Genomic DNA, 16,625 nt, shown 5'->3' with positions numbered 1-16,625 from the left:
AATACGTTCAAGGCGTCATTAAATTCAGGGGTTTGTGTGATGGGTCGTTTCGGGAACGGAGTGAATAACAATTTCTACGGAGTGTTAGAAGAGATTGTTGAGATTAAATACTTTGGATTACCTGAGGCAAAAACATGTTTATTCAAGTGCTCATGGTACAATCCGAATCCAAGATTGGGTACATGAGTTCATAACAAGTACAAGCTTGTAGAGATTAACCATCGCCGCAGACTTCAATATTATGAGCCATTTGTATTTGCAGTACAGGAGACACAGGTTGTTTATATGACATACCCCACGATTAGAAAAACGTCAGGAGATTGGATTACATAGTGCAACTGAAACAACGTGTTTTTCCACAGGCTGTGTGTAGTGAAACTAATGAAAAGTAAACAATAGTGATGCATTCCAGAATCCACAAAGTGAACACAATACAATTGAAACACAATTCCTGCTAACTTCTCAAGAACTTTTTGATGCGTGTGTTTGGTATGAAGATGAAATTGGGGTCGATGCAATGCCAAGCAAAAATGATGCATCTAAAAATTGTACTAAAGATTCTGAAAGTGAAGGAAACCAGATGAAGACGCTAATTATTCAAATTGATGTATTAGACTAATTTTATTATGTTAATGTCATGAATGTATTGTTTTCTAATAATTTACTTTCAAACAATTTTGAGTAAATGTGTTATCAAAATTATTATTGTTATTTAGTAGTTATGTGCTTGTACATGTATAATAGATACGTAATTACATGTGGATAAAATACATGCGTATATGTCGTGAAATAAATTGCAGAAAAATGTCTGATCACGAAGGAGAGCATGGAGAACAGGATGACCCTAATGAAGTTGTTGACCCCAACGACCCTCGCGAGTTGATTTACGTTAAGTGTGGCAAGTAAGACTTATTTTTATTTGTATAACTAATATTAAGTATTTTTAATTTAATCATGAAACAAATTAAATAAGGTTTATTATAAAATATTTTTTTAAATATTTGAGAAATGAATATTATAGGTTGCAGCCTCATAGCCACAAGATATCTGCCTTTATCACTTCGCAGATCAAATTGAACATATGCGAGGAAGGTCATCATTGGAAGTTAGTTTTTCCGACGCAACGACAGTGGTATTGGGATCAGTTTGTGGTACGTGAACAAATTAAAATAAGCACCAATGCACAATATATGTTTTCTTTAAATTAACATTCATTTATCTTTTTGTATTGCAGGCTACGTACAATTAAAGTATAAGATTTGATACACGAGTTAAGAAGGCTTGGAGTGTCACCATAGCATCCCTATACCGAAAGACGGTGCATGCATGGTGGGAAGAGGATTGGAAACCAAAGTGTCTAGCGGCAGACACCTGGAGATCTTTGAAACAGGTATGGGCTTCAGAGGATTTTCAAAAAATTTCAGGTATTTGCAAGGGGAATCGTCACAGTGAGCTAGCTGGTCCGGGAACTGGGATGACTAAGCATACAACAGGTTCAAGTTCGTTTGTCGATCACAATCGAACGATGGTATGATCGATGTATTTGTACATATATATATATATATATATACAACTTGTTTAATATACTTTAAATTTAAAATTATTGAAGTTTTTATTGGAATTACAATAGCGTGCGGAGCTTGGTAGGGATCCCAACTCGTATGAGCTGTTTCATCGGATGCACACTAATAAAACGGGACAGTTTGTCGATGAGATATCTCGATCTTTCAATGTAAGTATACACAATAATTTTTTTCTTACATTTGTTTCAAATTATAATATCGTTTCCAAATCAGATTTGAAATTAAATAAATTTAATATTGATGTATTCTATTCATGATGCGTTTCAACGCCAGCGCCAGATGAGGTCATCTACCTCTCAGGTTGCCCCCCTCACTTGTCCAGAGATGAATCACATATATCTGGGGATAGCCAGTGGTGTGCAGAAGAGGTTTAGGGCCCCAGGCGGTTGGTTTGTATCTTGAGGCCACTGCGCAGCGAGGGCGCCAGAGTAAGGCTTCTTCCAGTGCCGCTACGAGAGCGGAAGTTGAAGTGGCAAGAGAGGAGATCATGCGTCAGATGAATGAAAAGAATACAAAGTTCCGTGATCAGGTCAAGACAGTGGAGAATACAGTTCGTGCATTGGTGGCGAGTTTGGACGCGGGAAAAAAGAAGAAATCCGTCCTTGCGGCCCATTTCACACACGTTTCTGGCACGTATGGAAATCATGAGGATGACGACGATGAAGGAGACTACTTGGTGTATGACAACAATGAGGATGACGACGAGACTCAGCCCCCTTAATATCTGATCCCCTTTTTATCTGAATTCACTTAGTATATATAAGTTTCAGGTTTTGAAAAACAATTAAACAATTATTTTGGTGTTAACATCTTGCATGGAAAAACTTCTTGTGTTAATTTGTAGTAGTAAATTATGTGAAAAAACAATGAACCTATTTAACTAATTTATATGTTTTCGCTATTTTAATGTGTGGATGAACATTTTATATATTTAGCTATAAAGTATTGCAACAACAATATAGTATAGTATTAAAAAAGAAAAAAAAAACCATTTTAAAAAATATATATTTTTGCGATCTTTAGCGACGAATTATAAATATTTCGTCTCTGAATTAGCGACGAAACTCAATACAATTTGTCGCGATTTACGACGTTAAACATATCATATTCGTCGCGAATAGCGACGACCATTAATATTATTCGTCGCAAGTAGCGACGAAATAAAAATAAAAAGACGTCGTGAAACGACCCTGACCTCTATTTTAAATTAATTAATAAAGAAAATGCGAATTTTTCAAAAATTTCGGCATGACCTATCTATTTATATTCAAAGCCACCTGTCACAGACAACAAACTAAAAAGAAATAAACACCAGACAGAAAATCATAACACGAACAACACTAGCTTACCTAATAGAACCAACCCCAGCCAGCAGTAAAAAAAAAAAAAGGGTTAACGGATTTACATTCCATGATTTAAAATCTACAAGTTTATACAATTACATTTACTCCACAATAAAAAAAAATAACTACTTCTAAACATTTAAGTTATATTAATCTCTGCGAAAGACAAGCATAGGTCGGAGGGGTGTGCCGTGCCCGCATCGCGGTCCACTCGATAGTCCTGCCTCTCGATCTCAAAAATGAACTAACCTGCACAAAGTAGATGTAGTGAGCCTAAAGACTCAGCAAAAATATGGTGAAGCAACAAGGGTTTAAAATACATGCGGAAGTACTTAAAATACTGTACTTATACTAAACATTTAAGTTATATTAATCCCTGCGAAAGACAAGCATAGGTCGGAGGGGTGTGCCGTGCCCGCATCGCGGTCCACTCGATAGTCCTGCCTCTTGATCTCAAAAATGAACTAACCTGCACAAAGTAGATGTAGTGAGCCTAAAGACTCAGCAAAAATATGGTGAAGCAACAAGGGTTTAAAATACATGCGGAAGTACTTAAAATACTGTACTTATAATACTTTGGAACTTACTCAGACAAGCTGAATGATAAAAGAGAATGAGACTTATTGCATGCAATGAACTCACACATAACTCACACTTTTAAACTAAAATAGTGATAATTAACATCCTATCAATTTTCCAATCCTGCTGTCTCTGTGGCTGACTGCCTGTCGGACGGTCCGAAGTCAGGGTTCGGACGATCCGAAGATATATATTTATATTAAATTAAAATTTTCGATCATGATAATGGCTGCAGTGCACTATGCCGCAAGGAAGTCAGGATAACCCCCAACTCGTCTTGCCCATACTTGGTAAGGGAAGCCAGGATTTCTCCCAACTCGTCCAAACCCATACTTGGTAAGGGAAATCAGGATTTCTCCCAACTCGTCAAAACCCATAAATTTGATAAGGAAAGTTAGAACGTCTCCCAACTCGTCCAAACCCATACTTTTCTATAGTCACAACTATCTCACTACGTTCATAAAAATACTTTCTTTCATTCTTTCTTGACTTTATATAAGAACTTAGCATGCATATTATGGAAATGATTTTCATTGAAAATATTTATTCGATTACTCGATTCACAAATAAATGATGAAAGATGGTTGACAAAGATTGTGATTTAGGTGGCAAACCATATCTAAGAGTCTAGACTTTACTTTTTGGCATTTAGGACGTATCCCGAGCAACCCACTTGTACAGGTTATAACTTAATTACTCAGCTCTTAATCAAAATGACTTCCGCTTGAAAACACGGTTCACATGCACTCTATACTTAACTAGGAAGTCATCCTCGAGGTATAAACCTTATCCAATAATTTCTCGCACAAGTATTCCTGGGCAGCAATCGCTTAGCAACTATATTATGTGTCTTAAAATTAAATAGCCTAGAACTCAACCAAACATTAACCGAAATGGTTCCCGCTTGAAGCAACGTTTCCCCATCATCCTAGATTATTTCCAAACCCGAGCCCTTGACCAAAACTCGAGTTTAACACTGTTTTACTCAATCATAAACGGACAGACCCCAATCACCCATGTTAACAACCTTTAAACTAGGTCCTAGACCACTCGCTAGACTCGCACAACCCTAAAGACTGACTTCCTCACAAGCCAATACCCCAGCTCAAGTTTATCCCCTGCCCTTGAACCAATTCACAGCTCGAGAAGCTAACTCTGCCATAGGACTGACCCTTAAACCTCACCCAAACAATCGGCCCCTTCACTAACAAGCCAAATTCCCAGCCCGAGAAAGACCCTACCCAGCCCCAGAAAACCCAATTCCTTCCACCTAAGATCAACTGCCCCTCGCCTCAATATTTGCTAACCATTTCACACAACCAAGGTGCTACCATGTGAGCTACGTCTCAACAACACGTTCTCAAACATAACGCAAGGGACACAAAAACAGGGGGGCTTAGCAGTAAGCGAAACTCGCAAGAACCATCGAAATCAACACAAGAGACACTAGTTATTCCAGTCATGAGCAAGAAGGACACACCAAAGAAAGCCCAAAAACGCTGCTCAAATAGACACACACGATCACAGGTTCGCACAGACCAACAAGGAAATCAGCAAAAATTTCGAAATGCTATCCCTAATCCGAAATAAACGAAATGCAAGCAAAAAATCAAGCACACAATCATAATAGTCTACTCGGTGGCCAAAGAAAACCTATATTCTTGCCTTAACCAGAAAATAAGAAAAGAGCAGGGAGGGGAAGCTCGGCGGCTGGAAATCGAGCTGAAGGAGGAGAGGTGAAACTCGTGTAGCTCGCCTGGAAGGGAAATTTCGCCGGGAGAGAGTAGCTGGCGGCGACCGAAGGTGCTGGAGGAGATGAGGGGGAAGTGTCCATCGAGAGAATGAAAAATGGAGATGGAAGGAGGTCTGTATCGGCTAAAGTATTGGGGAAGGGGTAATGTATATATGGGCGAGAATGGGCCTGAGGAAAATTTTAATGGCCGATGAAATTGGGTAAGTGCAAATCCCTATTGGGCCGGTCCATATATATATATATATATATATATATATATATGTATCTCTTACTATTTAATAAAGCAAGAGGAAGTGATAGTAACTTATTTGGTATTTTTATGTGATCGGCCAAATATACCCTCATATCAACAATTAAAAAAAAAACTTCTATGGATTATTCAGTAAATTTAAAAACTCTTTCAACTCCAATACCCATGTTCTCTTCCACTCATTCTCAACTGATTTTTTTGTACGTGCATTTAAGTACAATTCTAAGTACAATTCTTCAAAGTTATATGAACAACCGACATGCACGTTCTCTCCCACTCCTCGCAGTCACTGCTTCTTCAACCCCACCAACAAAAAAACCATTCATTCTTGCTCTTCATTTTAGTTAACTGAACTCCAGTAGCATTTGAAGCCTTACTGTACGGAACTTTTCATTTGCCTTACTCAAATATTATAGAAAATGTCTTCCATGGGATGGAATATCGAAAGCACTAGGCGACATCGTGTTCGAGTTCTTACAAATAATAGATTAACTTCAATGAGACGCGATGGACAACAAGAAGATCGACTTGCACGCCGCCGTGAATATTACCGAAGACGTCGAAACGAATCCGTGAATGCGTCAACTTCAAATAATTTTCCTACAATCAACCAAGGTAGTTTCATTAATTATTTTATTTTCTCCTCTGGAGGCACGTACACATACAATTTCTAGAGAAAAATATTGCATTTTTTTTAATGAATGTATGGTTTTAGAAGTTTGGATTTTGAAATACAATTCAAGGTATTAGATTTATTGTTTGACACCAATCAGGAATTTATTCAAAAATAGATATATATTTGTGTATAACTGGTACAATTATCAAGTATTTTAGATTGCGATTTTTTTTAAAAGGTGTTTTATGGTTCATAAACCTCGGCCATGAAAATTTCAAAATTTATTATTTTCATTTCATTTTTTATTCATTTGTTAATAATTTGTTTGCTACAATGATTTAACCTCTTTCTAATATTATTTATTAGTCCAAAGAAAAAAATATAAAAAAATTGAAATGAGATAATATTTAAAATTTCCCACTGCTGTAATTTCTACACTTTGGACACGGAGTCATATTTGCATTGTAGTAAATGAAATGAGATGCTTTATAAAATGAGATGCTTTATGATAATAGAACTCAAAATTTATTTGGAAAATTATATTATATATTAAATTTACTTTTATTTTCTCATAAATATGATGACTATGTGCATCTATTTCGTGGACAGTGTAAAATGCTTCGTAATAGAGACTACGGTTTTAATTGCCTACATAGTAATATGTACATATTTTACATAACATAAATCCATTTTTATTTATTTATATATTCTGGAAATGATGAAATTAATATATAATTACTTATTCACATTTGTAGGTCATGCTTCGAATTCGGGACAACACATATCTTCTCGATTATGCCCAGTCACTTACAACACCAATAACTCCACCTTCGAAATTGGCAACACAAGCACAAGTCATCTTCAACCTCCACATCAAGAAGGTAATATTTTATCTATATATTTTTATTTATATCTTCATTTTCAATTGAAATAATAAAAAATTATTGACAATATATCATTATTCATTACTCAAGTACAGTTCAGCAAACCTCTCGAGTATGCCCAACAACATATAATCCAAACAACTCAACTTTTGAAATCGGCAACACAAGTTCAAGTAATATTGAATCCCTACATCAACAAGAAGGTACGTATAGCTTATTCTCATTTAATTACAAAATAATTAATCATTTTAATTTATCACATATTCATCACATCTATATATTATGTGTTTCTTCAAACGTTTCATATATATGTGTGTGTATTTAGATATCAAAAGTTTCATATTTAACCACCATTTCCTTGATTTACGATTAATATTAAATTTTGATTCACTGTTTATTGCATAAATTAATTACATTAAAAAACCAATTAATGTTTATTCATGGATTCAATAAATGTATATTATTTTACAAAATAATATGCACATAAGAAAATCCTAAAAAACTATATTCATCAAGATATGCGCATATCCAACCAAGAAGAACATAAGAATTTAAAAATTAAAACCAATAAGTAATTTATTTCAATATCCGAACAGAAGAACATGGGAATTAGAAGAAGATAAGAATCAATAACAAACACCATTATTATTTTAAAAAAATTATTCTAAATTTTAAAAAACTAAATATGAAGCTCAATATCCAAAATTGAACTGAAAAACATAGAGTGTCTCACATTTGGATTTTTGAACAGGTTTTTTCAGTACACTGAAGATCCATTTTTTATGAAAATTATGACATTGGAAAATAATAAATTTTACAAAAACATTTGGATATGCAAAATAAACATTTTTTTTGGAAAAAGCAAAATGAACAAACTTGGTTATCATAAAACAGTATTATACAATATGAAAAAAACAAATATAAGTACAATCAAACAATATTAGCGGTAAATATCCCTGCATCATGCACAAGAACTATATATTATATATGATATATATGATTTGTATTTGTTCAATAAATATCAAAACATAATAAACTCACATCCTTATAAACATTCTTATTCTGACAAATTTTTCTCTTCCTCAATATGATAAATTCATGCGAATATAGGCAATCATGCTGTTCCAAATAGGAATGAAAACTCATTGCATCGACGTCGACGCCCACGACGATATCATAATCTAGCTAGGAATTTTGAAGAGGTTCAATCACATGATCGATTCCTATTGCCTAATCCAACTATTTGTCTATACTGTCAAGCTTTATTATTTCATGGTGAAACATCCCAACACTGTTGTAGAAATGGACGTATAAAACTGGATCTAATACCATCACCAATTGAACTACGACATTTGTTTGAATTGGAAAACGAAGAAGGCAGACACTTCAGGCAATACATACGGTCCTACAATCATGTTTTCTCCTTCACATCAATGGGAGTTACTATAGATGAGGCTTTGGCAACTGGCTCAAATGGGATTTATGTGTTTCGAGCCCAAGGTACAATATATCACTCGATTGGAAGTCTTTTGCCTAATGTAAATAGTAGGCCAAGATATTTGCAGATGTGGATTGTTGATACAGATCATGAAATAGACAACCGACTTCTAGAAAACCAAGAACTCAGACGAGATTTGTTGGTAAAGATACAAAGTATTCTTGATCGGTACAATCCATTTGTTCATGTATTTCGACAAATAGGTCAACGTCAAGACATACCTTCATGCACACTAATCATCAAGCAACAAAATTCACACCAGCGACAATATTGTCTTCCAACAGCATCTGAAGTTGCAGCAGTTATTGCGGATAATGAAGGTTTAGAAAATTTGAATGGTAGGGATATTGTAGTTCAAGGTGTCAATGGACGTCTTACAAATATTCAAGATATTGCTGGCTATTATGATCCTTTACAATATCCTCTTCTCTTGCCATATGGTACATATGGATGGGATATAAATAGTCGCAATGTAGATGGAACTCGATTGACATGCTTAGAATACTACGCCTTCATCCTACAGGTTAGAAATAAAAAATTACACTAAATTTATATGAATATTGAAATCATAAATTATATATATATATTACTAATCTCATTGTTCAAATAAACATATATATCATATACGAACAAATTCTGTATCGTTATTACTTCGCGGAGGACGCTTACTGCAACAATATGTGGTTGATAACTATGTGAAAATTGAGACGCAGAGACTAAGGTGGATACGAACAAATCAACATAATATTCGATCAGAGCTTTATCAAGGACTGCAAGATTGTCTAGATGCTGGTGAAAATAATGCAGGTATATTACAGTGATTATGAAAATATCACGTTCAACATTATAATTGTTTCAAATTAGACACTAACATCATAGACATGAATTATCACTTCATATGTATAATATAATGACCATATATACTGTAGGAAATATTGGTCGTCGGATTGTGCTTCCTTCATCCTTCACCGGTAGTCCACGTGACATGTACCAAAGATATCAAGATGCCATGACTCTGGTACAAACATATGGAAAGCCAGATTTAATGTTGACAATGACATGCAATCCACATTGGAATGAAATAAAAGATCAACTACTACCTGGACAACAACCTCAAGACCGTCCTGATTTGATAACAAGGGTATTCAGAGCAAAGTTTGAAGAATTTAAAAAAGATATTGTCGAGAAAGGGGTTTTAGGAAAGGTTATCTCATATTCATATGTCATCGAGTTCCAAAAGAGAGGAATGCCTCATGTTCACATGTTGGTTATATTTGAAAGCATTGACAAACTACGTACTTCGGATGACTTCGATTTAGTTGTTCGTGCTGAAATACCATCAAGAACTGAGGAACCCAATCTTTTTGAAGCAGTTACCAACCACATGATACATGGACTGTGTGGATTATTCAATCCTAATAGTCCATGCATGTCAGATGGTATTTGTAAAAAGAAATTTCCCAAACCATTTGCGCCATACACTACTCGAGGAAATGATTCATACCCTGTATATCAGAGACGTGAAGGACCTCCGGTTATGAGAACCGCTAATGGTCATGTAATGATTGATAATAGTTGGGTTGTTCCATATAATTCTTGGCTCTTGATGAAGTATGATTGTCATATAAATGTTGAAGTATGCGGTGGGATAAAATGTGTGAAATATATATATAAATATATTCATAAAGGACCTGATAGAGTCGCATTGGAATTACGTAATGTACAGAACTCTGACGAAATACAACAATACGTAGATGGAAGATGGATTTGTGCACCTGAGGCATTATGGAGACTTTATTCCTATGAGCTTAGTAGGATGTATCCATCAGTAATCAGACTGCAAATACATTTACCAAATCAGCAGACAGTTAGTTTCAATTCACAACAACACGTAAGTGATATACTTGCAAATGATGGTAACTCAATGACTATGCTCACAGAGTTCTTCAAAATGAATTGTTCTCCAGAGCTGAGGGGGAAATATTTGTATCATGAATTCCCACAATATTATAGGTGGATACAAAATCAAAGGAAATGGGTTCGAAGAACTGGATATAATAAGGTTGTAGGAAGGATATATGTCGTGTCACCATCTCAAGGTGAAAGGTTCTATCTACGTATTCTTTTAAATCATATTAGAGGTCCGACGTCTTTTGAAGAACTAATGACCATCAATGACATCATGTGTCCAACATTCAAAGAGGCAGCTGAACGTCGAGGACTACTTCAACATGATGATTATGTTCGTCAATGTATGCAAGAAGCGTGTTCTATAAAAATGCCATCATCATTACGAAGATTATTTGTCTCCATATTGGTCTTTTGTCAGCCGACACGAGTTCGAGAGCTTTGGAATGAATTTCATCCATACATGTCCCAGGATTATGGCCGGTCGACTTCATCAAATGATTATTTCATCACAAATAAATTGTTGCTTGAAATACGCAGATTATTACATCAGTACAATAAAAAGTTCGAAGATTTTGACTTGCCATCAATAAGTGTAGAGTTTTTTGATGACTTGCCACTTCCTAGGATAATTGAAGATGAGCTTTCTATTCAAGTCTCAGATGAAGATTTAAGATCTATCCAGTTTCTGAATTCTGAACAAAGGTTGGCCTTCGACTCTATCGTTGGATGTATTATGTGCAATCAATCAAAACTTTTTTTTCATAGATGGTCCAGGAGGAACTGGGAAAACTTTTTTATATCGTTCTATATTAGCTCATCTAAGCAAGAATGGTAAAATCGTAATAGCCGTTGCAACTTCTGGAATAGCTGCAACGTTGTTACCAGGTGGAAGAACAGCTCATTCACGTCTTAAAATTCCACTTAGACCAACGGCTGAAACTCTTTGCACAATTGAGAAGCAAAAAGATCTTGCTGATTTAATAAGACGTTCGTCGGCTATAGTATGGGATGAAGCTCCAATGGCCAATCGTTTTGCTTTTGAATCTGTGAACAAAACTTTTCAAGATATCATGGAATGCATATTTCCATTTGGAGGAAAAACCATGGTTTTTGGTGGAGACTTCCGTCAAGTGTTACCGGTTGTTAAGAGAGGCTCGATACGAGAGCAAATTGCAGCAAGCATTTCAAAATCAACATTTTGGAATTCAGTGAATATTATACACCTACAGCAAAATATGAGATCCACACAAGATATTGAGTTCTCACAATTATTGTTGCGCATAGGTGATGGCTTGCAACATTCTGTGTGCGGTGATTTTATAAAAATACCGGATTCCATGATCATACCTTGGGAAGGTGAACAATCGATCAATCAGCTGATTGATTCAATTTTCCCAAATATGGTACAACATGTGCATGATGCAAACTATATGGTCAGTAGAGCCATTATCACTCCCAAAAATGTTGACGTGGATAAAATTAATGAGATCCTCATTTCAAAGTTTCCTGGAGAAAAAATAGAGTACACATCTTGGGACACTGTTGAGGAAGATAAAAACAACCTTTTCCAAGAAGAGTTTTTAAACTCCCTTAATCCAAGTGGTTTGCCACCGCATAGAATTGTATTGAAAGTTGGTTGTCCTATTATGCTTTTGAGAAATGTGGCACCCGAACTTGGATTGTGTAACGGGACGAGGTTAATTTGTCGCAATCTAGGGAGAAATCTCATCGATGCAGAGACTATAACAGGACCTCATAAGGGTACAAGTTATTTTCTGCATCGAATGCCTTTGAAAAGTGAAGATAATTCCGGATTGCCGTTTGAGTTGACTCGCAAACAGTTCCCTGTAAGATTGAGTTTTGCTCTCACAATAAACAAAGCTCAGGGTCAAACAATTCCAACTGTCGGTATTTTTCTGCGTAATCATGTCTTCAGCCATGGTCAACTATATGTTGCAATTTCGAGAGGAGTTTCGAAAGATCGCACAAAACTACTGATAAAAGATGGAAAATTAGAGCGGCGTTCTGGTGTATATACTAAAAATGTTGTTTACAAGGAAGTACTATTACCAAATAATCCATAAAAAATTGTGAGACATTCTTATTTTTTATTTCGTTGCAAAATATTTGGTGTTTAAAGTTTTACGATGCTCATATACATTATGTTGTTGTGCAGGTATACACCTCAGCATTTCCACAAGCTTCAATGTTGATGCAACAAGTATCGTCACATTAGAAGATCCCAGAAGTGGATTGTATTTGAATTATCCGATACAAAGAGTATATTTCCCACATTTTATTTTATTTCGTATTTTTTAATTGAAGAATAATTTATAATGTTAAGTTATATTAAATTTAACACGTACTTATAAAATTTGTAGCCTCGAAGAATGCAAATAATTTGTTTGGGATGGAAAACCACTCTTCAAATAAGTGCTTATGACTTCGGTAGGTGGATTTTAAGATTTCTTCGAAAACAAAGAAGACATATGTAAGTTCATAAATGTCACATAAATTTCAACTTCAGTAGAAAAAACTTATGATAATTTTTATATGTTTTAACTTTTAATAGCGCGAAAAAAATTGCTTGGATTGAAGGATGGGATCTAACAGAGGTATTGTCTGTTATTTTATTTGATCTTTTACTTGCATTTCACTACAATTATCATGATTAGTTGAAAATTTATTTTTGCATATCATGTAGAAAGGCATATCAGCGAGACGACAGATCGACGAAAGTTCACTATTTAGGTATGACATTATTATATAGTAAGAATAACAAATGATTGGACTGTTCAAAATAATCTAACTCACTACATCATATTATACATTCATTGATATTATACATTCATTGACTGATAATTATTCATGCATGTAGAAAAAAGACAAGATCTGCCAATGATGATGATATAAAAGTGGTATGAATAAAAAATATTTGGCTAAACAATTCTATGCAATAAATAACTTTTTTACTTTCACATGATTTTATAAAATATCATACTTTCAGTTCTATAAACAATACGAGTCAAGAAAGACCAAGGAACAATGTAAGCTTGAAATATAGCAGGTAATACTCCATGCATTTTAGATAGCAAAATTATATTTAACAAAAATTTTATGTCTAATCTCATTTTATTTTATGCAGAAATTATTTTTGATACTTCTTTGCTCAAATAATGTTCTTCAAATTTTACTTGCTGGCTCAAGATATATTAGTGAAATTAGTTACTCTTATTACCTGTATAAATTAATTACTTTAATATATTGGGGTTTAGAGATAATGATTTGTTAGATTTTGTGTAATATGTTTTTATATCCTAAAATTAATTAATGTAAATGATCTATTGTATTTCATGTGCATTAATTATTGGCTTTAGCTTTTACTTACATGTTTGATATTTATATTTTAATGCATATAATATTGTTCTTTATTTATAAAGTATCATATTAATAGATTTATATCATTACACGTTAACAATATATTATGTTCATTTATTATGTTACACACGCAACGCGTGTGCGTGGCCGCTAGTATATTTAAAGTGTGCAGGTATAAATTATATAATGTGCAGTATTTCATATGGTGCGAATAAAAGTGTTAGGCTCAGATTTCGCAAATACTCAAATTTGAAAATTCAAGAATTAAATACTTAAATTTTATTCACCGAGAACCGAAACCGGAAGCAACTGAACTCAAAAATCCCCAGAATAATTAACTTAAAATATTTGAGCAACTGTACTTTAAAGGAATTTAAGGCAAATAAAAATCAATACTTAAATATTTTGATATCACAGAGATGAATAAAATATTTAAATAATAAACAGTGCGATAAAAAAATAATTCAAACAAACTAGGCTAAAGTTTAAAAGCAATTTAAATAAATACACAAGCGAAAATAAAAAATTTTAAAATAATTTGAACAATTAAAAAGGATTTAAATAAATAAGCTAGATATTTAAAATAATTTAAAGTAGTTAACCGTTAAAATTATGTTATTTAAAATAAATAAGTTGGATAGTCAAAATATTTAAATAAAAAAGTTTAATAGTTAAAATAATTTAAATACTATCCATAAGCTCGAGTAATATTTTTTAAATAAGTAAACGAAATAGTTAATCTCATTTAAACGAATAAACTAAATAATTTATGTCATTTAAATAAGCATGCTTAAACCTTTAAAAATCTTTAAAACAAATAAGTAGTATAATAAAATAATTTAAATGAGTAAACTTAAACAATTAAAAAAATTCATTTAATAGTTAGTAAAATAAAATCCTTTAAATAAATAATTAATATTTTAATAACATGCAATTCAAATAAGGAATTTAAATCAATTAAACTTAAAAATAATAAATCCTAATATTTATCAAGTTTAATGCATGTGATTTAGTGGATTAGATTTTTAGGTACTACAATTCCTTTCCCCCTTAAACGGAATTTCGTCCTCGAAATTCAACACTTGCTTACTAGATTCGAATACCTTAAACCAGATCAACGCTAAATTTTCCAACTTTGCACCCACATGAGTTGGAACAAACCAGCTTTCACTGCGCACTCTGATGCTTACTGATAACTATATCATCAAGGATCTTACTAACTCTTATTGCGATATAAAATTTATAATTCTTACATCTTCCCAGGTGGTCTTATCCTCAATTTTATCACTCCTCAATTTACCTCCAATCTAAATTTACAAATTCAGAAACGTCATATTACTGCAACTGATAAGTTCTCCATCCTACAAATTCTTAGATCTTTAAGTTATTGCACAACTTACGTGTAACGCCCAGAATTATTTAATTTTAATCCGAGAATAATAAATTTGGGAATATTTGGAGTTTTGATATAAATTCTAATATTCTTAAATTGATTAGGATTGAAATTGAATGCAATGAGAAATTGAGGACTGAATTGAAGAGAAGCAAGAATTGGAGGACCAAAGTGCAAAATCCTTATTTTGAATGGGACACATGTTAATTGGTTTAGCATTCACGTGTAATATCAAATTTTATCAGAATTGTTGAGACAAGAACAGAGCAAACCGATTCCTTTGCTTTTCCTTGCCATCTTCATCTTCAAATTGAGATATCTTGAGCTCCGAATATCCAATTTCGGTTCCGAAAGATGTTCTGGAATACTTGCAAGTAGACCTTCGAATTGATGTAAGTTTTCTCTTAGTTCATAAGGGTTTGGAAATTCGAAATTGACAGAGATCAGAACTTTGTATGGAATTGTTGTTGATGAGCTTCTATACCTTGTTTTCTTGAAGTGGGGTTGAGAAATGATTGTTGTATTATGTTCTTATGATTTCCCAGCTATGATTCGATTTATATACCTGCTGATATGTTGAGGATTATGTTGGTTTTGAAGCTTATACAACTGATATTGTTATAGTTGCGTTCGGGATTGCCGAGTTTATACCGATATGCCGACGAACTTTTGATTTGAAGTGTTTTGCTATCTTATGTTTGGGCTGATATTGAGATGAGCTTAAGCTGATGTTCTTTGGCAATTATGTTGTGGTTTCAGCTTATAAACAGGACGCATCAACTTGATAATCTTGACTTCAAAACCGATAGAAGAAAGCACAAGGTTGGTAGCGTTTTGCCTTGACGTTTGAGTTGAAAATTGAGCAGATTTTGGATTAGTCTTATGGTTGATACTTGTACAGATTTTGACAAGCTTGAAGACACCATAACCCTCACATTTGAAAGGTAAAAGTGGACTACTACTTGAATGGGATTATAACTCGAGATGGTTTGTATCGAGTTCCCTAAATCACATACTTATTTGCTTAATTGATTTTATATGCTCTTCTATGATTTATTGAATGAGTAATAGATGTTAATGAATGCTTTTGTGATGATATATATTGCATTCATCTTGAAAGACTTCTTCTTTGATTTTGAAATGAACGAAAACGTTCGATTAGACGATTTGAGGGATTGTATATGTATGGCCTGGGTGGTTGTTTTAGCCTAGCGTCTGATTTACATATATAATGGCTTCAAAGTCTATAGAAGAAAGATAAGTAGCCCCACCTCGATTGGGTGTGTCGGTGGTTTAGCTATCATATCTTCTTCTCGGGATCCCAACCGGCGAGATAAGAGATGAACCTTGTTTTAAAACATGCATTGTCTTTATTTATATCATGAGTTTGATATATGTTTTATATGCATGTTTAGTTGCTTTTACTGGGAAATCTAT

The 16,625-nt window shown here is 33.8% G+C and overlaps 1 protein-coding gene and 1 long non-coding RNA gene across 2 annotated transcripts; one reads left to right on the top strand and one right to left on the bottom strand.

The window, feature by feature from the left end:
- Positions 1–2,963: 2,963 nt before the first annotated feature.
- Positions 2,964–5,306, bottom strand: LOC140884653 (uncharacterized). Its single transcript, XR_012150691.1, has 2 exons — positions 5,171–5,306; positions 2,964–3,395 (listed from the first exon to the last, which is right to left on the bottom strand). It is a non-coding gene; the product is annotated as an uncharacterized lncRNA (long non-coding RNA).
- Positions 5,307–5,927: 621 nt separating this feature from the next.
- On the top strand, positions 5,928–12,653 carry LOC140877479 (uncharacterized). The gene is made up of 7 exons (XM_073281015.1): positions 5,928–6,123; positions 6,880–7,005; positions 8,119–9,029; positions 9,220–9,313; positions 9,436–11,145; positions 11,231–12,477; positions 12,594–12,653. The coding sequence occupies exons 1-7, from the start codon at positions 5,928–5,930 to the stop codon at positions 12,651–12,653; spliced, it is 4,344 nt and encodes a 1,447-aa protein (XP_073137116.1).
- Positions 12,654–16,625: the final 3,972 nt, after the last annotated feature.

This window comes from Henckelia pumila, chromosome 2, assembly GCF_033568475.1.
Source record: "Henckelia pumila isolate YLH828 chromosome 2, ASM3356847v2, whole genome shotgun sequence".
NCBI lineage: Eukaryota > Viridiplantae > Streptophyta > Magnoliopsida > Lamiales > Gesneriaceae > Henckelia > Henckelia pumila.
The sequence above is the reverse complement of the archived record's forward strand: the minus strand, read 5'-3'. Positions and strand labels throughout refer to the sequence as shown.

What these genes read in the sequence shown, in the direction of transcription:
- LOC140877479 (XM_073281015.1), top strand. Translation starts at nt 5,928, where the DNA reads ATGTCTTCCATGGGATGGAATATCGAAAGCACTAGGCGACATCGTGTT. An exon ending in TCAACCTCCACATCAAGAAG is followed by an intron (nt 7,006 to 8,118) that starts GTAATATTTTAT and finishes ATGCGAATATAG; the next exon opens with GCAATCATGCTGTTCCAAAT. An exon ending in TGCTGGTGAAAATAATGCAG is followed by an intron (nt 9,314 to 9,435) that starts GTATATTACAGT and finishes TATATACTGTAG; the next exon opens with GAAATATTGGTCGTCGGATT.